Raw genomic sequence first — 24,943 nt, 5'->3', positions numbered from 1 at the left:
GTGTCTTTATGGGAACTCTTTAGTGACAGTTTGTCTTGTGTCAGAAGCCACCTTTATGCGATACATATGTTTATCATAACATTTATATTATGGTACATGTTGAGTGAACATGTTGTACTTCACAGCTCTCTTAGTGGCACATCGCCCTGGGCCTTGTCACATTAGTGTCAAACTATACTTGAAATAAGTGTATATGTGACTGCCCTGTCATCTTAACTCCACACACTATGGAAGTGCAGCGCCCCATTCAGGCACGTGCTTTTATTTTAGAAGTTACTTTTATTTTAAATGCTGCTTAAAAGTATTTCTGGACGAGTGTATGCCATTGTGATGAAAAGAAAATACTATACATGCTACAATGCGTTCACCCAGAGAGGGCTGTACCTCCGCTGCCATTGGTCAACACTGCATGACGCGGGGGCAGGAGGCGGGGCCTGTCGGTTTGATTGGCGCCGTGTTCCCTGGTAGTCAGCGGCGGGACCAGGACAGACAGCTGAGGGGGCCCTGCATGTCCAACCGGGACGGTCGGTGGACGACCGCGACCTCACACGCACGATTCATAGGTAAGTCACGGCTCGGGGGTCATGTATGATTTGATGGTTTTGAATTCATTCATCCTCTGGCTTTCAAAACGGGAGACAAAGGCACTTTGCCGTGTTTGAGGTGCAGCGGAGTTTGACAGAAGGGCACGTTTGCCCCCAATAGAGCCCCCTCCGCTGCGAGAGCAGCCTGTATTCACACACACACGCACACACACACACACACACACACACACACACACACACACACACTCTTCTGTTGACGTCGGTTCCCGCACTGGAGTCCTTTTCCTTTTCCTGTATTACACGAGGAAGGACACGGCGGGTGAGTTGTAGTCGAGTCGTAAGTGTTCGCGCGCCACGGCTACAATGGCTCGGATGGGCAACACAAAAATGGCCGCACGTGTGGCGATAACGGTGTGAATGTACAGTTGTGTGTGTGTGTGTGTGTGGTCAGCCCCAAAAGACGGCGCGAGCGTTTGACACTGATTCGGCGCAGCACGGTTTCAAGCGCAAGGAATCTGGCGCACGGATGTGGACATGCGTCAGAACCGCGGCGTCGACCCGTGACTGGGGAGGTTTGGTGAGAGAGCTGCAGGTTGTCGTGCAGACGGGATGAAAGGGTCGGAACGCGCCGCCGCCTGCCGAGATGATGGTCTGCAACCTCTAAAAAGACACCGGGAGAGAGAGGGAGAGAGAGAGAGAAGGGGAGAGGGAGAGCGTTTACCGGGACAGCAACGTGCCCGGGACCCAGAACACTTCATCGAACAACTTTCAGAGCAAATGACAGCAACGCTTGGTTTGTTTTTTGAGCTGATGCTGAATGGAAACGGCGGGTGGTTTGGCACAAGCTGGCCGACCGGAGACGCAGCCAGACGGTCCTATTGATTTTCGTCTTCTTTTTGTCCACTGATACGTATGAGTGCATCATCTAATAATAATAATGTACTTACAAGATGTCAAAACCACTTTATGTGAGCGCTCAATCGAAGAAAAAAACCCCACTTCTTAACAGACAACTCTCAATGGATCGTGGGACTTCCTATCCCAGAGGAGCACCAGGTCACTTGACAAGGTTTATAGGAGGGTTAGCCTCGTGCACGTGAGGGGGGGGGGGGCAACATCCTTGGGGACCCTGACTGGGAGATGCTGAATAGGCCACCAGACCACTGAGAGGGGCAGCATGGCTCCTGTGTGGGTCTTTCTCTCTTCCTTCTAATCATGCAATAAGCCATAATGTGATTTGTGGAATCTAATAGGAGGAACAAAAGGAGGAAGGGAAGGAGACAGAGACAGTTTTAGTGCATTAGAGTAAATCTGCAGTCACTATGGGCAGGAGGGTAAGGGTGACATTTATTGTTTGACTGAAGTTCGTGGATAAACGCACAGATATAGACTCCTCAGCCCTCGGATGCATTTTCCTTCCTGTCGGGGGGGAAAGGAAAACATGAATTTCAATTTGAAGTCAATCGCGTGCTCCCCATGTTGTCAGTGAGTCATTCAGAGAACAAATCCAATGATCAAAAGCTTCGACTTTTCCATTATTAATACGCAGCTTTGGGAGAGATGCAGGAAAAGGGAGGGAGGGGTTGAGCAAGAGAGAGAGAAGGAGAAAGGAACAGACACGCACACAGACTGTGACTCACACAGCCAAGCTTTGAACAACAGGATTGCTATCTACACACCATAAAATCAACCCCTCCTGCCTCGCAGACATGCCGAGTAAATGGCATCTCTGTCGAGAAAGTACACAACAAAATGACTAACCTGTACTTTGTGTGTAGACATTGCTGCAAGGGGACGGTTTTGGCACTTTTTGCTGCATCCTTTAGTGCTGATTCACCGTATTTAGTCCATCTTTAAACCCTTAAAGAGGCACACCACTGCAGACTAACAGTAACATGATTCATAATAGTTTTGTTTTCCACAAAAAAACTCCTTTCATCTCCTAAATGAAGACATGTAAGCAGCTCAAAGTCCCAGCTATTTGAACTGCAGCAGCACCACCTCGTATAATAAACATTTGAGACTAATTTACTGTCCTTATCTCCTCCTCCCTCTCTCATTTCACACATTTTAACCAGTCAATATCAATTTTCCTATCTCTTTAAACATTGCAGTCATGTTAAGCACTGTTGCATCACTTGGCCCTCCCCCATCCCCTCCCCATCTTTGCCCTAATACTAATGATTGGTATCAGGAGGCTGAGAGGAGGCAGGTGCAGTCGCGTGACGGATTAGATTATGTCAGGAGGAGGAGCTCATTATTGAAGAAGCATTTTGACAAGCCATGAACGGCTGTGTAATTATATCATCTCAAGCCGTGGGCAAAGCACAAACACCCAGCGAGCTGCGATATCGCAGACGGGGAGGGTCATTTTTGGTGATACGGATTACGCAGTAATTGATGCCTTTGTGTCAAATTGTGGTCATTCAAATTGCAGTGTCGGGTGAAGAGTCGAGGCAGCATGAATCAGCAGAACGGGTGAATGAAGCAGGGGGCTCAGTGGTGCACAGGAGGGACAGTTTGTTTTGTCGGGCAGAGAATAGAGGTGGACAGAATATAGACACAGATTGAATGGTTTCTACCAGGATGGATGCCCTATGGGTAGGGATGGGCATCGAGAACCGGTTCTGTTTTAGAACCGGTTCCCAGTGAACCGGTTGTTTGGGCTCGTCAGCCAAATTCTTTAACGGTTCTGCTAACGGTCCTCTGTGGCGTTGCGCATGCGCGAATTTTTTTAGTTTCTTCTTCAGACTGCAGCAAACATGGCAACGAGGCAGAAGCGTTCTAAAGTGTGGCTCTATTTCACACGACAAAATGACAACTACGCCACTTGTAACGTGTGTAAAAAGTCTATTTCGTCGAAGGGAGGAAATACAACTAATATGAAGAAGCATTTGAACACAGCGTGGAATTAAATGACAGGAATGTCATGTGTTCGATGCAGCAACTCAGCCAACGTCGGCGCTTCATCTCTTTCTGTCCAAGGTAAACTCCTCAAAAGTGATCACAACCACTCACTGTGTGAAGCAATTTGCCTCTATTGTGTGGAGTCGATCAAGTTATCTTCTGTCCCTTCGTTTGAAGCATACATTTGAGCTCCGGCATTGGTCTCCCGTTATTGATCACTTCACGTTTGGATTGAAAGTCCAGTTTTGAGAAATGTTTGATCGTAACGGTGTTAATTATCGGAGGGCGTGTGTTATCAGCAAACGTTCGCGTTATCGTGTTAACCCATGATTAAACTGAGCATATCGATTTTTAATCCATTATTAAACTTAGCATATAGCTACTCTAGTTTAGCTATAGAATCTTCCATTTTCAGCCCCCTACATTGAGGCAGAGGTCGTGTTTGCCTCCCCTCTTAATGTGGCTTTATATCAGCTCAGCAAATTCAGCGATTTTGTTGGTGCCATTTGTTTCATTGTGTAAACCAGCTTTCACTATATAAATAATCTCCATTGCCATCCAATTTAGCTGATGAGGTTCAGAGTCAGACCGGTTCAGAGGCTGGTCGTCTGTCTGGGTCTCAGGCTACAGCACGTCTTGGACACCTCCTCATATCTTTGTGTTCATCCTCCAGCCCATCTGAGAGAGTGTTCTCCACGGCTGGAGACACAATAAGTCCTGAGAGATCGCGTATCCTCCCGGAGAAAGCAGACATGCTTATTTTTCTGAACAAGAATTGTTGATGATCCATACAATTGATGGTTGCACACTTGGTATTTGCCACTGCTAGTTTCATTTTTGGCAGCTCAGTTCATATACCCTTTAAAAAAAAGGAAGGAGCACTGTAATTTCTAGGAACATGTTTAAATTAAACAGAATACATTTTATTTAAGTTATGTAAGTTTTATTTTAAGTTCAAGAGGAATATGTATAAATGTTTTTGGTTATTTAAAAAAATGTAAATGTGTATGTATACATACTGTATATGGTGTGTGCAGCATTATAGAAAATTAATGTAAATAAACCCGTTTGTGCTCTTTTTTTCACCCCTTGCCCAATAAGAATCGATAAAAGAATCGATAAGCAGGAATCGATAAGGCATCGGAATTGTTAAAATCGTATCAATTCTCATCCCTACCTATGGGCTTGACTGGGATGTGGCGTTGAACTCCATCAGAGAGAATGGACGTACTCATTGACACACCGATTCTGAGGTAGAGGGAAATGTCCCGCCGCTAGCGTGACCAGAACTGGAGGAATTAAAACGAGTCTGCGGATGTTCCTCTGTGCTTTTTAATAGCGTGCACACACACGTGTTTACACGCGTGAGACGGCAATGATGTTTGGTACAAAAACAAACCCTCTGATCCTTCCATAATCCCGCTGCCACGAGCCGTCCATCATCTGAGTGCTTGGCAACCAGGGGGCACTCGGAGGACGTTCGTTGGCTCGTCCTTTCCCCACAGCAGCCAATGGCAGGCAAGCTCGCAGAATGACCACGTCCTGTGATTTCCCCTCTGTCCCAAGAAGAGGAAAGGTCGCTGGTGAAATAGTCTATCATTTGTTGTAACTCGGTTAAAAAATGCAAATTCTCAGAAAGCATTCCTGGACATGCAAAACCATATTAACGAGAGTTAGCTGGCAGTTACAGCTTTGTTTTCCTTCAACGACCGCTCGCACCAACCTTTCTTTTTTTCCCATTTGTACCCTCTCATCTCCCCCAAGACCAGAGAATCTTTTCCCACAACTCTGTCTCATCTTTAAGGATTATCCTTTCATGACTCCCAATGTGCTTTTTATCTCTTCTTTCCCCTCTTGACCCGAGTGTCTGCTCTGACTCCCCGGAGGGACTCTCAACTCACTCAGCCCATTTTTATGTATTCTTCTAACATCAAATTGTGACTTTTCCCTTTTTATACTGCAAGGCCTTTTTTCACTCCTCTCTCACTCTCTTTTTCGGGCTTTTATTGGACCGGCCTGGCTGCTGCCCCGTGCTGCGGGGGATTTGGTGAAGAATTGCCCCGGTGGCTTTGCCTCCCATTAACATTCTTCCAAGGGATATCTTTCACTTCCACTGAGCGAGCCGAGCCAGATTGTAATCTGCGTTGCGTAATGAATCAAACTTCTCCATCTCTCTCTCTTACAACCTCCCTGTCTCTCATACAGTAATTAGCTCCAGTATGATTGGTGAAACAACACCAGAATGGCAGCATGGGATAATAGCAAAGTGTTGAATAGATGTCCCCTGTGTGCAGTAATCACTGTGATCATCTCCAGTCGACACTGCGTTGTTATGACAGAGACCAGAGAGGAGCTTAGAGACAAAGGTTGACGGGGAAATATCCTCCTGAGTGTGTAGGAGAGTTTATATAATATATATTCATATTCTGAACCGTAGCAAATTCAAAGTATGCTTTAATGCACTTTTTATCAGCAGGTGGAGGCTGTGATTTTTAAACATATTTTTAATTGGATCATCTTTCAAGCCACCTGGCTGTTCCTCCTTTCCTCAGAGCAAGAGAAAGAGGCTGACGGAAACGAAGCGTTTAAGAGTGATAATCTATCGTTTTGTGTATGATTGCAGGCATCAGTTCTTTGTAATCGCATATGTCATTGTGGTTTTTTTGCTGGCTTGCATTTTATTAATTGTCCATTTCACAGTGGCAAAAAACATGATTGAGCTTGGCAGTTAATTATTGGCGTTGTAAATAGCTAAACAATCTCAACTCATATTCCACTCACTTATTTTAAAGCTTTCGAACATCTTTCTTAGTTTCTCAAAGGTCATAAAACGGTACATAGTGGAACCCGCCATGGTTGAGAAGAGCATCTTGAGGACTCTTCCTACATGTTAGATAATATTAATTAATAATTAATATTAGTTAATACATGCAAGTTGAAGGAGACGATGATCTTTTTCTGATGGAAGAAGAACAATTAATTCAGAAACTGATTTTTGGAAATTATTATAATTTTTTTTAAAGAATTGTGACTGAGAGACATATACATTTGACTTGTTTTTGGTCACTGGTGGACAAACTATGAAGACTGTTTCTAAATTGCCTCAAACTTAGTTTGGCTTCTTCCCTTCGGCATCTTATTATGAACATAATTGCGATATATCTTCAATAAGATAATAACGATTAATATGTTGGCCTGGCTGATTTGCTCTAACCCTACAATGTAGGGATGACTGTTTGTTGTTGTTTACCCACCACTTTGTTTACCAGCCAGCAGCTACATTAATAGAGATATCAATGACTCGGCTAATGATATTGATCCTCCAAGACACAGGTCTTGTTCTCCATGACACACGAATAGACTGTTTACAAGTGAACAGAGTCTTTCTGGGAATGAATGGAGACTGCTCCGTCATCACTTTGAGAGAATAGTGGCCATTTACTCTGTTGACGGCACAGTGCCAGGTTATGATACAGTCATCCTCGAATAGCATCCTCCACAAATCGACTCTGCAGAGACGGGGATGACAAAGACCGATGAAACGGATGATCCACTAGGAAAAAGAAGTCATTCCCCGTGTGTGTGAGGGATGAGCACCATTACGAATCTGAACGCTCAAGCAAGTGTGCGTTTGAGGAATGATGAAAACTGGTGTGCAGAAACGCAAGCAGGCCTGAATATGTGTGTCTCATAAGCTGAAGAAACGTTCCCACGTCTCTCCGCCTCTGCAGGTGTTCCCAGTGGACTGATGAGCAGCCAGTAGGACCGCGGTTGGGCTACACTGACTTGCACAGGTAAAAACAACTTCCTCGCCGCCTCTCTCTCGGGACGGACTCGCTGGAGACGTTTAGGAACAACCTGCATGCTTCCAAGTTTTTGTCTGGTCAGTGGGAGGACTGCCTGTCTCAGACGCAAGGATGTGCTGATCACTGCTCTTAAAAAAGAAACGTCCATGTGGATTACACAAAATACTTTCTCTGTACTTTAAGGGCTATGCTAATGTGAAGCTACAACTGTGAAATTGAAGTTTCAGTTTTAAATAACATTGATCTGTACATCGACATGTACTGCCTATGAAGCCCACCTTACTATGGCTGGCAGGAAGCACTTATTTTTCATTATTTTTGGGTACCATTAAATTTTTGTCCCTGCAGTGTATGATATTTGTCAGATGATTCTCCATGCTGATAAATATTAAAATGTAATCAAGGTACAGCTTTCTTACTCATTCAGGCCTCGTGGCTTACAAATACAGAACTTGGCTTATTGCTGAGTAATCAATTTATTTGAATCAAACAGCACAATGGTATTTCGTTCATTATAGTCTTGGGAGTCAGTTATTTTCTTAAAGCCTGTGTTAACTTCCCATGGTGCTTTGTTTTGGACACACAGCTGTGCTGCCTCATGTGAGCTAACACTTTCTCTTAGAGGGAACAATTAGGCCGACATTTTAGAAGAAACTGACGTGTGATCACTAACTGAACGGCATTTTGTTCTTAATTTCAATTGACAGGAAAATACTATAACACCGTCGTGATGTCCACAATGAAACTCTTCTTTCACTCTGGAGTCAGGCAGTGGTTAGCACATCATCACCAGACCAGACCAGTGCATCACGCTGTTGGCGGGGTAGAGATGTTGGGACACTGGGTATGGAGAGAAGGAGAGGGAGAGGGAGATCCTGTAATCCTGTGCATTTGTGGCCGGATTAAAATCCCATGTCGCGGATTGAGGGAGGGGTTGACCGGTCATGTTGAGGAGGCCGTGGAGGGAGAGGCGGGGCGGATTAAAGCCGACAGGTCTGCTACTTGCACAGCTGTGTTGCTGTGGGAGGGGCCTGTTGGGGGTGACTCTAAACACTGGGATGTATGAGCCGACTCTTGTGTTTCCACTGCATCGGGACAGCTTCGCTATTTCACTTCAGGCTTTCACTTAGTTATTTTGGTCGAGACTGAAGTATCTTAATCTTAAAAAGTCTAGGATTGATTGCCATTACATCTTTGAGTTATTCATTGTCCCCAGAGGATGAATGCTAAATAATTTGGTGATCTTCTGACATTTTATCTAGCTCCACCAGCAGGTTAAAGATCTCACTTATCAAATGAAATATAACATCTACTAGATAGATTGGCACTAAATGTCATACATTCACCAGATGGATTGTAATACTTGTGATAGTCTTGTAATCTAGCGCCACCATCAGGTCCAAATTTGTATTCTACTATATAAATAAAAGCATGTTAAAGCAGCACTATGTAACTTTTGGACCTTAAAATAACAGCTTGAAAAAAATTGTGCCTCTACAATGACTTTTAATATGACGATTTGCGTCTCCGCTATTGCCATCGGGGGTCTGTGGGGAAATAACTCCGCTATGTAAGATTCTGGAGCCGCCCGGTACATCCGGCGGATGTACTCGACCTGCTTTCTGGCAGTGATTATGCAATGTCATATAGTGCCACTCCACGCTCGCAGCTCCAGTATAAGGGTAGCTTTTTTATGTAGCTTTTTGGTGTTGTCAACAATATTGTATTCGATCACACGTACTCCACATTTGCAGTCCCCCAAAACAAAAGGAAATGACTGCACGCGCGCACGCACCCCCCCCCAAAAGCCGGCAAACAGCTGATCGACCAGGCAGAGACGTGGCGAGGCGCCGCGTTCAATCCCCGCGCTACTTCACCCTAGTCCGGTAGGTGCTGGGCCAGTTCACAGTGTTCCTGCGCAGTCTTCTATTAGTGATCCCGCCCGTTGGTATGAATCCAAAATAGAAAGTCGCCGGTTGCTGCCGTTCTGAGTCCGCCGTCGGTCAGCGCGCTCCAAACAAAAAAAACCTCGCGTCACCTCCCCCTCGTCACCTTTTATAACCCGTGACACGTACAAATAATAATAATAATAATATTATAATACAGGACAACACATGATCCCAACTCAATACAAGTGTATGCGAGGCTGCATCTATCGTCACTGGGTATTTACGACACTGAAATCGATACCTAAAAACCTGAAGGGGGCGCCAAAAGTGAAAAGTTACATAGTGTTGCTTTAACATGGTAAATGTTATATTAGGTAAACATTTGCAAGTTAGCCTATTCAACATTAGCATGCTGACAATAACATTCGGAATCACAAGTGTTTTTTTGCATCGCTCAACTTTAAAATTACAGCCACCACGCTGACAAATAGAGGTAAAATAGGTCTGTATATAAATAACAAAGTTCATACTAAGAAATAAGCTTCCCCAAATGTATTTAGGCTCAATCATGAAGCATTTTAAATTGTTAAATAGCGGCCCCAAAGTGTTCATAAGCCAGCCGGCACATCCGCTTACTGATTTAGTGAAAAGCAACGTGAAGAAGAAGTTCCCATCAGGTGAAACATGTTGCGTTGAGGAGGTGGACGGCTGCTGAGGGAACGCGTTGGGGCATGACCGGCACACGCTGAGAGAGAGTGCACATCGGTGCAGCGGGGCGTCCAGACCACGAGCACATGGAGAGAACGAGGGAAAGAAGAAGGAAACGAATGGGAATGTGGGGTCAGGCCCCTTTCAGGAACACTTATGTAAGATTATTTACATAATAACACATTCAACTGGTGTGTGTGTGTGTGTGTGTGTACCTCAGTCTAGACCAGTGGAGCAACGACATTTTGGGTGGGGTCGGGGCAACAAGAGGAGGGGTACTCAAGCAAGCCCTCAACAGCAGGAGAGGATTGTGGGATTATGTGTGTGTGTGTCAGTGTGTGTGTGTGTGTGTTATCAACGGTGGGGGGTTGATGGTCAGGAAGGGAAGGTATTAAAGCCAGAGTGGAGGGAGGGGACTGCCGAGCATTGAACATATGTCCACATCTGTGTTTGCTCTCCAGCTTTCTACCTCTCGCCGTCTCTTCACGGCCGCCTCTTCACATTCGCCTCTTCTCTCCTTCAATTTCTCCCCCTCGTCTTTCCTCATCCTCTCCACTCCTCTGTCCCTCCCCCGTCTCTTCACGTACCCTTATCTTAATCCCACTCTGTTGACGATCTCTTTGCTTTTAGCGTTCTCTGTCCTCAATCCTCTTCCTCTTTGTTCTCTCTCTCTGTGTTTTTGGGAGTTTAGTGGGTCAGCAGTGCCAGACAAGACGATTGGAGGACAGAAGACATAGTTGCACAACTACGGGTGGTTTACTGGTGGTTAGATTGAGCATACTTGTGGCAGCAGAAAGGAAGAAGGAGGTCTTAGATTTTGCTTTTTTTTTTGTGCGCTTTTTTTTTTTTTTTTTACATACTTTTCATTTTTTAATAGCAGCATACATAAACTTACAAGCACACTTTTTTACTTTACCTTTTGTCTTTTTGTTTTTTTTTTCCATCGATTTTTCGCCAATTTGGGTGCAGATCGGCACAGAAAAACATCAACAAACAAACAAGAAAGGAATCTTTGACGACACAACGAAACAGGAGCGAACGAACTTCGATTTGAACCACAGACCAGCGGAATCGCATCTTTTACTGCAGCACCAGTTCCCTTGCACCGCCCGATGCATCTGGAGGCAGATGATGAGGTAAGCCCCGCAAGGATCGGATTCATGGATGATGTTAGCAAGGATCAGATTCCACGGACATTTTACACGGCGGGTCGATTTGTTCCAAAGTCATGCTCACAAGTCCTCCTTCAGTCCCAAGAACAATAGACTGGTCTCAAGTAGGGTAGGGGGTGTAGGTGGAGACAAACTGGCTGTGAACTACATGCGGTGGTTTGACCCCAAGACTTTTCTCGCTGGTAATTTTCCAACATACATTCCAATCTCTCTCTCCCCATTCAGCGGTGCCCTGACTCATTCCACTTAAGACTCACTCTGTCCGTGCCACCCAGCCCACCACCCCTCAAGCCCTAGGGGACGAGACGTGGGACATGTTGCCACGGCATCAGAACAAGTTATCGTGGTGCGTCGGGTGGTGGGAAAGGGCAGCGACTGAAACGGCAAAAACAAAAAAGTCTAGTCGGGGAAAACCAAAAAGTCAAAGCGAAGCACATGAGAAAGACTACCACGCCTAAAGAAGCCGCCAGCTGTGCTGTTGCTAACCTCCGCTCTCTCCTCCAGACCAAACCATCATTTTTCTGCCTCCGCTGCGGAAATCATACATCGCTGATCTGACTGGAAGAAAAGAGGAAGGAATGAACCGCCCTGGAGAATCAGAGGATGAGTCCGAGGACGCCAATGGACCCAATCAATGGGCTTCCACTGACGTTCCAGCAATCGCGCGATGCCAGCGAAGTAGCAATGAGTTAATCGCCAGTTCCTATGTACGCTTAGCGGAGTTAGGGCTCTCCCACTTCAAAGTTGGGGTTGATTTTTCCCGTCCACCCAGTCAAGCTGTCCATATCACCAAACTGCGTGGAAGAGCCCTGTATAACCCGGGGACCCGGTCTCCGTACAAGCAGCGGGGCTATGGACTGAGGACTGAGGAACAGGAGGAGGAGGGCAAGAGAGGGCCAAGAGGAGAGGAGAACACAGAAGGTGAAAGGCCACATGGCGCAGACAGCGCCCAGGAGGACCAGAACAGCCTCCAGACTGACCAGAGGCAGAGTGCGTGGGATACTGACTATCACGCACTACTTAGCGGACGACCTGAACTCATTTTACGTCAAGGTTAGCCGCAGCAACAACAGCGCAACATTTTTGAAACAACAAACAACTGTGCGATGATGGTGGTGAGTTCCCAACAACAAAACACACCTGCTAGTGACCGAGGGCTCTGGAGGAGGGCTCTGGTGAGAGTGAGTGCTCGGCAGCAGGTCTGCACAGCATATCTGGAAGACTAAAGGTCCAGGCTAGCAACCTGATCCACCCAGTGTCCACCCCTAACCCCAACTTCTCCCTGGCTTGTCCTGTGTTCCTCTCCTCCCTGAGTCTCCTGTCCCGCCTGCTCATCCCAAGAGATCCCCCATGATCCCTATGCCCTTACCACCGGTGTGCATGTAATGCTTTGAGGTGGTGATGAGGCTGAGGCCAAGAGCCAATCCTCCTTCTTCTCCCCTTCCTCTCCCTGGGCTGCAGTTCCTCCCTTCTCCAGCCAGATCCATTCGATGATGCTGATCCCTGGGATACACTGATCCTCTCTCTCACATCACAGGGCCATGACTGGACTGAGACTGCCAGAGGTTCATTATGGAGACAACTGTTCATTCCCATCAGACTCCAGACTGGCCACATGAAGCTGGCTGCTGCAAGCCCCTGTGTGCTGCCTTGGACATCCTGACCCTCCAGGCCACAGGTGGTCAGGCCAGGCAGGCCACAACTCCCACCCCCCCAGCCTGAACCCTCCAGGATCCCCCTCACACAGTCCCCAGCCCCTCCCCTACACACCCCTACTGCTGGCTGTGGCCAGGTTCAACACCATCATCAAGTTCAGCTCATGACACAGTGGTGGTGGCCTGATGACAGTGTGGTTACCAGAAGGCCCTCACCGAGGAAGTTGCTGATAAGGAGGTCACTCTGACCAGGACAACAGCCTCATCACAACAGCCATCACCAAGAGCTCATTGTGGACTGGAGATTATTACAACAGACAACAGAGGATCCATCACACACTACTCACCACGGGGATACTGGGGAGGTGAGGGTGAGTACTATGGAGACCTGGGAGTCCACATCACACAGGAACTGACACACACACAAACATGGTGAGACAGACAAGAAGAAAGGCACCACCTCAGGCAGCTTGAGCCTCAGCTGATTAAAGAGGAGAGTTTCCTTCAGTCCTTTTCTCTGGAGCTGTCCTGAGACAGCCCTGACAGGAAGCATCACAGCCTCAACTGGCCAGCTCAGGACAGGAAGGCTCTGCAGAGAGAAGAAGAGTCTGCTGATGAACTATTGGACCCACTCCCCACCCCACTTGTACACCCCACAGTGACCAGCAGACCCAGCACCAGAGCCGCAGGATCATCACCACACCAACAACAGACTGTTTCAGCACTGTGCTGCAGGCTGCGCAGCAGCAATACGCTGCGCCTCCTGAGAGAGAGAGACTGAGAAGAGAGTCTCAGGCCATCAGGATCAGGATTGTGAACTCCGACCTCACCAGGACCCCCCACAGACCCCACCACCCTGCACACACACACACACACACACACACACACACACTTACTGTTGTTGTGTTTGTTTTTTTTTTGTAAATAGTGTGTGTTTGCCTTGCATTCACATTCTGCTGAGCCACTTTTCTTTATTTTCACTGCACTGTGTATGTGACAAATAAAACATCTTGAATCTTGAATCTTAGCTTAGTTAGCTATGGTCACAGCTATGGAGGACGCCCGTTCCAATGGGGTACGGGAGGAGGAGGAGGAGGAGGTCAGATTTTTCAGTCCATGTAGATCTGAGAATCCTCTCACAGCACTGGGTCACAAACCCCCAAAAGAGTCTCATGTTTCCCCCACAGGCCTGTCCCACTTCGTCATAACTAGATGTTATTTAACACAGTAAATTTTTACAAAACAACATATTCAATAACTTAAACTGTCTGTTAAAGTTGGTTTGGTCATGTTTTGTATTTGTACTACGACTTGGTAGAGGTACATTACTTTGAGCTATTTTGACAGTTTATTGTGTTCATTTAACTTTAATTTTCAACCGTTTTAGTAGTTTTGGCTAATTCTTTATGCATTAATTTAACTGTTTCAACGGTTTATTCATTATATTAAAGTTGTACCCAACCTGTGACCTAATTCTTTTAGCTAACGTTAACTATCTCTCTGGTTTATTCATAATCATTACGTTTTAGCCAACAAGTCAACCGTTGACCCATTCCTTTTAGCTAACGTCAAACGTTTATTCATGTTCCTACATTTTTTTGCACATATTTCAACCACTGATACAGTTTTTTGTGTGCTATTATTTCAACCCAAACGATCTATTCAACCCATTCATGCATTACTTCCATAATTAGTTGGAATGCTTCAGCAGTGCACGTGTGTGTGGCTGCGTGCGCACACGTGTGTCTTTATCTCTCTCTTGTTCTCATGTCTGACTTTTCCCCCTCTCTCTCATTTCTTGGATTGTGATTCATATCTTTGAATATTTAGATGATCGAGTTTTGCTGATCTTTTCCAGTTATACATTTCCACTTGTTCAGCAGTTCAGGTCAATGTGTTTGTGCTTCAACACTTTCAGCCAGAAGTTTCCCCTTTTGGTATTTTCAGCTGTGTTCAGCAATTTTCAGCTATTTGTTAAATATTTCAGCATCAAGCTTTCAGATTTTAGCATTCCAATGCATTTTCAGCAGGAAATGCATTTTCTAGTTCAACCTATTGTCGATGAGCTTATTATTCAAACCGTTTATCCATTATCTTGGCTAACATTTTTAACTGTTTATTTATTACTTTCAGCTAACTGTTTAGACCTCTGCTCGCAAGTCAGATAGTTTTCGTGCACTTTTAATTGCACCAGCTAAGATGAGTTTAGCTTAGTCTCCAGTCTTTCCACACATCGTACCTCTGCTTGGAATCACTGCTCGCTTCGAGAGTTGCCTGTTTCCTCTGATTCAATTCTTAACCTGCATTATTAGAAGAAAAAACACAACACATCATTCGTTTTGGGCGATGTTAATCGTGTGCCAGTCAAGATCCCTGATCCTTGAAAAACCGAGTGAGGAATGACTAAGGCTCTGCATTCACATCACAAAGTGCTGGGCGGTGTACATATAGAGGCGGTGGTCAGATGGTTAGACACTGCTGACCGACCACAGTACGACAGAGCCTGTATTAAGCACAGGTAAACAGGATTATTCATTGCGTATAGATGAATGAACCAGCTGGGGAAACAAATCTCTTGGATTTGACAACTTCTTCAGGCCGGGCTTAAAAAGAGTCTCGTAGGTGGTTGTATCTCCATGGCATATTTCATTGGCCTATAGAGACTTTAGGTAGGAAGCTTTGGCTCATCTCCTATCTCTCACAGGGTAGAAAAGCATCTTAGAGTTGCTGTTAGGTTGAGTAATATAGACACAAGGACACGTGGCAGGGGGCTGGGATGAGCAAACATTCCTGTGGTCGAGGACACAGTGACACAATGAGCTGACCAAGTGGGCGAAGGTCAGCGCAAAGAGCACACCGACTCGGGATCCAGCTGTTATCTTCGTGTATTCTTTTGATTTTGTTGTCGGATCAGTTCAATAATGTAAGGATGCCTCAGTTTGATGCCTCTTGACATTTGGAAAACACAATATTTGTCTTCCACTGACTTATTGTGGGTGTGATTAAATGAGAGTTATGCAATCAAGCTGGCGGTTTAATACTTGCTTGTGTGTTTGCACATTAGTGTGCAGATGTGTTTACTACGATGGCAGCGCTGCTCTGAGACTCTGTGCTTGTTATAGCTTGTGAACATTAGTGCGGGGTCCCCACAGGAACAGAATATTCTGCTCACACATACTACTTTAGTTTCAGATTGTGCTCCTGTGTCGTCATGCAGTAAAGTTATTGCTTTATGGCTGTACAGGTTTAACAGCCTGCAGTGCAGTTTTGAACCTCCCTCCCCTATTTGGTGTTCTTTAAGAGGACCATACACATGTGAGGTGTGTTATTGCATGGCGCCTTGTGTTTATGCAGTCCGTCCGTGTTCGGTGGTTATCAAGTCAAGTCACTCGCTGCAGTCAGGTAAATTGCATTTTCATAAGTCTCCCTCTCCTCCTTCTTAGCCATACAACTGTTTGGCGTTTGTGTTTATGACGGATGATTGAGCATGACACTGTTACGCTGTAGTTTAACTACAGCGACATATTCTGTGGTCCAGGCTGGAAAAAAAATCTCATTTCAAATGAGACTGAAATACAGAAATGCATTTAGATGGAAAATTCTACTCGACCCGTACAAAAGAAACGCATGTTAAATTCATATTTTCATAAACGGTCATATTCAGTCTACGGTATGTCCAAAACACATATGTGAATTGATTATGTGAAATGATGTTTTACATGAGATATTACATGATTCCACAAACAATCATATTTCATTATTTCCTTTTTTTTTTTTTTAAAGCCCAATTTCTTTGTAACAAAAAAGCAGATTGAAGTATTGTGTGGGACTTGACTTCATGACACAGAACATGAGTCACGGTGACAGATGATAATCATAGCCTCATAATGATAGAGTGGACTGTAGATGCGTGCTGACTGGACATATTCATTACCCACATGAAGGTTTGATGACACGGAGACACACACGCTCGCTCCCGTGCCTTTAAGTGCCTTAAGTGGGCTTACGCGGGCTTTGGGACCCCGGCATTAGGGCGCGAGCTGCCTGTTACCTTCGGTCCTCCCCTCTCCCTCTCTCTGTCTGTGTGCACAGAACACGAGGCTCAGCAGAGTTCATTTGACTTAGAACATTTGAATGTGGGGACAGAGTTTGATCTCTGGACTCTTTCCAAACTGAACATATGCATCCTGAATGCAGCATACTTATTGTAACTCCAGATGGAGCTTCAATGTCATATTATTGGGGACCAGGCTGTGTGGTTGGTGTACAGAACTCTGTATAAAGAGAGCGAATGGGCTCCCAACGAGGCCACGCTCTCAACATCATTATATAATATGTATACGATGGCGGGTGTTTATGTGGATATGGATGGATTTGGATGTGCTGATTTTATTTTGTTGTAGATATATTACTTTATTATTATTTTATTTTTTTCATTTTTATTTTCTTCTAGATGTCAAGGAATAATCTGTTTGTGGAAAATGCAAAATAAAAAGTTATAAAAAATAATATGTATACGATGTGTGTCTCCTCGTTTTAAGCATTTTGGTTTCATTTTATAATAACTAAGAAACCTGAAAGTTAGAGATTGGGGCCGATATTCATAAGCCAATATATTATCGCGTGTGTTTACGCTTTGTACGACTTTCACGCCTCGCTAACTCTCCTTATCTCTGTTTTCTCTTTGTCTCCGTCTGTATTTTCCTTATCTCTCGACCCGTCTATCCAGCCATGCAGCAGGTGTTAGATAATCTGGGGGAGCTGCCCACCTCCACGGGCGCCAAAGACATCGAGCTGCTCTTCCTGCGCGGCATCATGGAAAGTCCCACTGTATGCTCCCTGGCTAAGGTAGCACACACACATAGCTCAGGGTGAGCAGCTGTGAGCGGACTAACCGCGAGCCACCCCCGAGCCACCCCCTCGCCCCGCCTCGCCCCCACGCTTCGCTTGCTGTGGCTTAGGTGCTGAAGTACAGCGAGGCTCTGACTAACAGAGCGCTCGTTGCATCTGCACACGGAGGGATTGCACCAACGCATGCTGGGCCTCATGTATTGCAACAACTCTAACACACACGTCCTCACCGCTGTGGCCGGTCCTGTGAGCAGCAAGTTCAGTCAGAGGGCAGCTGTTGGCATTTCTCCACCATTCGCTTTATGAATAAAACATTAATTCATACTACTTTGACTTTGAACATTGTCACACAAGGCAGATGGCTTGCTTACAGAGCAAAAATGATCCCAAAGTCAATCAGGGTTTACCTGTATGTCGAGTCCAATAGAGCAGAAGAGAGCAAAAACACTCATACAGTCTCTACCCATCGACCCTCGCTGAGCCCCTCTGTCTCCCCCAGGCTCACAAACAGCTGGAGGAGGTGAAGCTGGAGGCGGTGCAGGACAACAATGTGGAGCTAGTGACGGATATTCTGGGGGACATCAACAATCTCACGGTGAAAGACAACGGCGCGGCCGAACTGTCCAGGATCCTCAAGGAGCCACACTTCCAGGTGAGGCGAGGGGCAAACACACACACACACACATACAAACACACGTGCACACATGCATACACATGCACGTAATTGTCCTGCATGTGGATTGAATATTGAGTTTGAGAAGTAATATACAGGTGGCAGTTGACACTATTTGAACCACTTTTTACACAATAGTTTAGTCACTTCTTTACATTCAACACCTTAAAAAGGCTGTTTTTATGATGCTTTTATGATGTTTTTATGATGCTTTTAAATTAATGCCAGCATTATGTATTATGTCACGGGTGTGTGAAGAAGAGATTAGTCTTGATTTTTTTTTTTCTTCAAAAGTTTACAGGAGGGTGAAGTATAAAGCCCAGCCTAGAGTTGTAATGTTCTGACTGTAGTTCCAGCAGCACAGAGCTGTCCCCATGCATCAATAGAACATTAACCATTATTCTTAGACCTACCAGGGGCTTTAGTTTACACAGGCTCGACCAATAGGATTCAGACTTACGAGCCCAGCAAAGCTGTTGCACCAATCAGAGCCCTTTCGGTTGTAAGCTGAAGGATAAGACCCTGTTGACCTACTGAGAGTAGAGAGAGCGACAGAGGGAGGGAGAGACGAGGTGGGAAGGAAACCAGGGAAACAATTATCAATACACAGTGTGAGTTTACAGACTTGTTTTCTTCACCAATAAATTGGTAAAATATATTTTTTAAAGAGGTGCTGTTAGCAGGCTTAGATGAAGGTTTGTGGATGGATAGACGGGAAACCGACAATTAATTGATTTGATTTGAGGGGTAATCAATATTTGGGATTTGAGCTATTAGATGATTGTTTTTCGCCACTATTTAGGGGCACCCAGACTTCCTAGTGTTTTAACAGGTTGGTGTTTACGTTTAGATTTTTTTTATTCTTTGGAAAATCAAACCCAGAAGACACACGATAAACAAAATGTGAAAGAAGCTGCAGCTTTGCAAACTTGAAAATGAGTAATTAGTGTCGGTAAAAGTTCATCATACTCTACTTCTATCCACATATTCTACCCTAGATATCAATCATCTCATTTTGCTTTATAGTCATAAAGTTACAGTTTTTTAACAATATTTACCCATGTAACTTTTGCAAATCCGTGTTCACTGTAGCCACATGTACATTTTACCAGATGAATCTCAAACGTAGCATAACGGGAGCAGAAAAGTCTGCAAACTGGCTGTTGTTGGTCTTTCTCGAGTTTTTCAAGAATAATAATGCTGGAGCAGCAAAACCACTTAGTGTGTTGAACAATTGTGGGTTTTATGGCAAATCAATTTTTTATAAGTAAGAGGAAGAATTGGCTTTTTCTTCTTTCGCCGTTACTCTCTCCCTCTCAAAGTGTCCTCCTCTCATTCTTCCAGTCTCTTTTGGAGGCACATGACATGGTGGCTTCTAAGTGCTACGTGGTCCCGCCCCCGACTGAGATGGGCAATGATGCGGCACTGAACAGCGCTCTGATGCAGGCAGATGCTGTGCGCATGATTGGCATCCGGAAGAACGCCGGAGAGCCACTGGTGAGCAGAGAAAGATCATCTGAGTGTATCTGCTTGTGTGTGCGTGTGTGTGTGTGTGTGGATACTACTGGAGTTGGGCAGTGGTCGAGTACATGAATGACCAAGTGAGTCACTATGATGCATGTATGTATATATGCATAGATGTCGGTATGATTGTGGGTGAAGATGAGTGAAGCAGGGTGTGTGTGATCGAATCCCACATGAGAGGGTAAACATCACCCTGATAACTTCTCCTTCTCAAGGGCGTGACATTTCGTGTGGAGAAAGACGACCTCGTCATCGCTAGAATTCTTCACGGCGGCATGATCGACAGACAGGGTCTGCTCCACGTCGGCGACATTATAAAGGAAGTGAACGGGAAGGACGTCGGCAACAACCCCACTGAGCTGCAGGAGATGCTCAAAGACTGCAGCGGGGGGATCACGCTGAAAATACTCCCGAGCTACCGAGACGCTCCCGCACCGCCGCAGGTGAACACACACACACACACACACAGACAGGGATATCAAACAAGATGTGATGTAAACACAAGCATATACTCTTATGGAATGAGGGGCAGATGTTGGTCAGTGGCCCAAGACGTGTGATCTGTTCTTCAGCCCTCCCACAATCCCCTTGTGAATGAATGAACCCTGGGAGCCCTATTAATAACACTCCACATACTATCTGGGTCACACTAGCTGTTTCTGTCTTTAGCACACACACACACACACTTTCATTTCATTTCATTTATTTATTTATTCGTACAGGGACCGGACACATTAATCAACCCATGGGTAAATGTGTTAACGTTAGCTAAGGCTAAATTTCAGCTTTGGTCCCTGTGGCCAGATGTTACAGCCTTCACTAAAGGAGTAAGAGGTTAACACGGTAACATAATAGAAAAGCAGTAAACATACAGGTTACGATAAAAATACTGGCCTCTTCATAAAATCATTAAAACATCAAATAAAATAAAAAAAATAAAAACAGACATAAAAACAATAATTATTTACACAATCACTGAGGAGGGAGTCACAGTTCATGCTCACACATCTGACTGGTAAAAAGCCAGTTCTTCAGGCCGTGTTTAAATGAGTAAAAAGTTCTGCTAGTGCGTATATTCAGAGGCAGGGCATTCCAGAGCTGTCCTGCTTTCACACACACACACACACACTCCTCATCTCATGCTCCCTCGCATTGAAAGTACAGTAATTTTAGATATCTTTCCTCATACGTGCACCACCGATTGGTCGACCAGTTGTGGCTCCTGAGTATAAAGAGACATTGAGCATCCTGAGCAAATAAGACTTGCACTTGGAAATGCGTATACGGCTTAAATTGAAAGAAGAGCAGTAAAACTGAATAAGACATGATGCTAAATCAGGACTGTGCCTCTGGTCGGCTGCACAGTACATTTTACTGGCTTGTTTTATTGCTTCCCCTGGCTGCTTGTTTAATTGGATACATCAGCCCGAGCACTTACCCTTCCTGGCGCAGCGTGAGCAGCTGTGTGTTGGGTGCATTGTGGGACGTTGGCCGCGATGGGTCTGAATGTTACCGAGTGCCGAGCTTGAGTCTCTCCACTTTTCTCGTCATTTGTGTTCACTGTGCTTGTGTTCGCCACAGGTGTACGTGCGCCCGTACTTTGATTACGACCCGGCCAATGACAACCTGATCCCTTGCCGAGAGGCCGGGATGGCCTTCAAGAAAGGCGACATTCTTCAGATCGTCAACAGAGAGGATCCCAACTGGTGGCAGGTGAGCGTACCTCCATTTATTTCCTTTGAGTTTCTGCCCAATCACAGACATGAGGATCTCAAGACTTAACCGCACTGACCTGTAATCCGTGCCAGGCGTGCCATGTGGTCGCTGGAGCGACGGGGCTGATACCCAGCCAGTTCTTGGAAGAGAAGAGGAAAGCTTTCGTCCCTCGAGACGTTGATGGATCAGGTATGTTAGTGAGTGCGCTTCTTGGTGGTGTTGATACCCTTTGAATAAACACTGATTGGTGCTTCAGTGGAGAGCGAAAACATCCAAAGGTTTCATGTCTCCCTCTAAAGCAATCCTGATGTTGAACATGTGGATTGGCCAGAAGCCCATCAACTGGTTTTCTGTCACTTCTCTCATGCTTTTAGCACTGAACACTGATTTATGGCATAATCAATGTTTCCAACACTTGCAGTGCTCCAGGCCTGCCCCCTTCTGGCCGAAGGAGGTTATAGCAAAGACATACAAGTGCATAAATGTTCTGTCTTGTTTTGTAGGGATCCTTTGTGGGACCATAGCTGGAAAAAAGAAGAAGAAGATGATGTACCTGACAGCCAAGAATGCAGGTCAGAGGACTTTACATGCTGTGGACTTTTAAAAATAATTTTATCTGACATTTTTAGTATCTCCTTCTTGCGTTGGCTAATAACTGCTCGTGTTTAATCAGAGTTTGACAGACATGAGCTGCAGATCTACGAGGAAGTGGCAAAGGTGCCAGCGTTCCAGAGGAAGACGCTGGTTCTGATTGGTGCTCAGGGCGTGGGCCGACGCAGCCTGAAGAATCGGCTGATGGTCCTCCAACCCACTCGCTTCGGCACCACGATGCCCTGTACGTCACGCTCGGGTTTTGACCGTTTCTAAATGGTGTCGCACCTCAACACAAAAAAAAAGTGTATTTAACTTCTACAAATCTGTTTTTAGACACTTCCCGGCGGCCCCGCGATGACGAGCTGAACGGCAATTCCTACCACTTCACTTCAAGGACGGAGATGGAGGTGGACGTGAAGGCCGGCCGCTTCCTGGAGCACGGCGAGTACGACGCGAACCTGTACGGCACGAAGATCGAGTCCATCCACAAGGTGGTGGGCACGGGACGCACCTGCATCCTGGACGTCAACCCACAGGTAAGAGGCGTTGAGGGTCCTCTCAGAGTGTCTTTGGAATACGAGGAAGGGACCTGACGTCGATTAGGAAATGAGAAATATTTTGAAATGAAATCTCCTCAGTGTTCCTGGATTCTATATGTCTGGACGCGGCTGTAACGTGACCTCCTGTGTCTCTCCTCAGGCTCTGAAAGTACTGAAAACAGCGGAGTTCATGCCTTATGTGGTGTTCATTGCAGCGCCAGATTTTGACACGCTCAAGGCCATGCACAAAGCTGTGGTGGACGCAGGCATCACCACGAAGCAACTCACGGTAGGTCAACAACATCTTCACACGACCCTCAGTCCGACCGGTTGATGCCCGATCACACGTTCACATCCGGTGGCTTCCTAGTCAAGTGAACTTTAAAATGAACAATAACACACTGTAAACACACATACAGTCCGACATTTTAAGTTTTATAAAAATATATTAGACGTATTTTCATGGTTTTATTACTGCTCTATATTATTGGACCATTATTATCGATATATCAACATATATTCTCATGTTTTATTTTGTTGAGATAGGGCTCACTTATGATATTGTTGTGTAGTTTAATATTTTTTACTGCAACATCAATTGGCTTAAAAAGTATATAAAGTAGTGTATAACTAACAAGTTAATGGTACTTGGGTAAATTTACTTCATACTACACTGTGATGCTATCATAACAAAAAGTAATAAACGTTACCTGCCATTTTTTCCTTCTTCTCGAGAGTAAGTCCAATCAAATACTCCGCAGTCTCCCTTTATTTGCACACCGGGTCATCGATTCCTCCGGTACCCGGTAGTTGTGCGCGGTGTCTCTGGCAGCTGGTCCACGTTTCCTCTGTGTGTTGGCAGGATGTGGACCTGAGGAAGACGGTGGACGAGAGCGCTCGGATCCAGAGGGCTTACAGCCACTACTTTGACCTGACCGTCGTCAACGACAACCTGGACAAGGCCTTCGAGGCGTTACGTGCCGACGTGGACACGCTGTGCAGCGAACCCCAGTGGGTCCCGGTGAACTGGGTTTACTGAGGACCAGCTACACTGACCACTCCGAGCGGGTCGCACTGTACCACCAGCATGTCTGTGACCACAACGGCCAAAGAAGAGGAGATTAAGGCAGTTATTTCTGCAAAATAACATAAATAGTAAAAAAAAAATATGGTATTGCTCTTCCTCCTCTTGGGCCCGCACGCCGTGCAACGGTTTTTCTACTCAAAACTCAAAGGGAAAGAGTGCTTATTTATTTTATAACTTTGTATGAGAGATCTTTCTATTCAATGTGGAATTCCATTGAGAATGAGACAACGAAATCTGGTCACGTACTCGGGGCCATATTTTTGCATTAATTTATTGTTGTAGTCCCACTTCTTATTTTGTAGTCATTTCCGACGGATTTAATTTGTCCGTTCAGGATTCATGTTCCCCGTCCGAGCTCCAATAGGAAGACGGGTGAGGGAGACGGACGAGGAGATCGTCCAGGAAACCGGTCGGCGTCACTCTTCCAAACATCTTAATCCTTCGATGTCCTTCACGTAGCTGGCCCCAAACGCCGTTATCCGGTTCCTCCTCAAGAATAACTGGGCGGGATAAAGAAAACGCCTCGGTGTGCACAGATCCTCTAGTATGTAAAAGAACAACTTTATACTGTTCTTTTTCAAGATCAAACACAGTTAATTTTGTCTGTTTTGTTTTATTATTCTAGTTTCTCATCCGCGTGGTGATTTATACATGTATAGTGTTCCGTCACACTTCTGAGCCATTGGTTTGTTTTTAATTATCCCGTCCGACGTACGACATCTACGTCGTCATCGGCCTCCTCATCTTTGCCGTCTACATAAGCCAATTTGTGAATGTTTTATATCTCCTTCTCCTAAGTGTTGCAGTATGCCAAAGCCCTGATCATACTCCAAATAAAGTTTGAAATTCACCCTTTTGTTAAATGTGATTGGTATTTGAACTACAGGGCTATGCTTTTAATATACTACTTTAGTTAGGAAATGCATGCCACGGGTAAATCTAACACCATTCTATGTCCTAAAGATGTTGTAACTCTTTCAAAATGGGTTAAAACTTCTTCTTTTTTTAAGTGGTTTGGCGATTTGAAAAATGACAACTTCCAATGACTTTGTTCTGAAACCTGTTTTGGACTTCAAGAAAATACATTTAAAACCCCAATACATTACTTTGAATGAATATTCTTATAAAATCTCAATTTGTGCCGTGTGTTGGTGTCTTCATATCAACCCCTATGTCTCCAGTATGTATGCCTCACAAGACATTACTGGTAAACAGTGACATACATGTGATTTACATACATGTGATTTACAGAGACATGTAGTTTTGTGATGAACTAG

General features: G+C 45.2%; 1 protein-coding gene and 1 long non-coding RNA gene across 8 annotated transcripts; one reads left to right on the top strand and one right to left on the bottom strand.

Moving 5' to 3' along the window:
- The first annotated feature begins 476 nt into the window (after nt 1-476).
- On the top strand, nt 477-24,806 carry pals2b (protein associated with LIN7 2, MAGUK p55 family member b). Of its 6 annotated transcripts, none has more exons than XM_056420166.1 (13): nt 477-563; nt 7,184-7,246; nt 17,412-17,530; nt 18,033-18,185; nt 19,551-19,703; nt 19,946-20,173; nt 21,312-21,443; nt 21,539-21,635; nt 21,950-22,018; nt 22,120-22,281; nt 22,374-22,576; nt 22,740-22,868; nt 23,442-24,806. In XM_056420166.1, the coding sequence occupies exons 3-13, from the start codon at nt 17,414-17,416 to the stop codon at nt 23,616-23,618; spliced, it is 1,620 nt and encodes a 539-aa protein (XP_056276141.1). In that variant the 5' UTR covers nt 477-563; nt 7,184-7,246; nt 17,412-17,413; the 3' UTR covers nt 23,619-24,806. The 6 variants fall into 6 exon arrangements, with proteins under 6 accessions (XP_056276141.1, XP_056276123.1, XP_056276115.1 ...); XM_056420174.1 differs by lacking the exon at nt 477-563 and adding an exon at nt 837-864; XM_056420148.1 differs by lacking the exon at nt 7,184-7,246 and having other exon boundaries at nt 484-563; nt 17,412-17,512.
- LOC130197479 (uncharacterized) lies at nt 1,494-4,814 on the bottom strand. 2 transcript variants are annotated; one of them, XR_008832461.1, is made up of 3 exons: nt 2,307-4,814; nt 1,927-1,964; nt 1,494-1,791 (listed from the first exon to the last, which is right to left on the bottom strand). It is a non-coding gene; the product is annotated as an uncharacterized LOC130197479 (long non-coding RNA). The 2 variants fall into 2 exon arrangements; XR_008832459.1 differs by having other exon boundaries at nt 1,927-4,814.
- Nucleotides 24,807-24,943: the final 137 nt, after the last annotated feature.

Source organism: Pseudoliparis swirei, chromosome 1 (assembly GCF_029220125.1).
Source record: "Pseudoliparis swirei isolate HS2019 ecotype Mariana Trench chromosome 1, NWPU_hadal_v1, whole genome shotgun sequence".
Lineage (NCBI taxonomy): Eukaryota > Metazoa > Chordata > Actinopteri > Perciformes > Liparidae > Pseudoliparis > Pseudoliparis swirei.
Note: the sequence above shows the minus strand (reverse complement) of the source record. Positions and strands in the feature narration are given on the sequence as shown.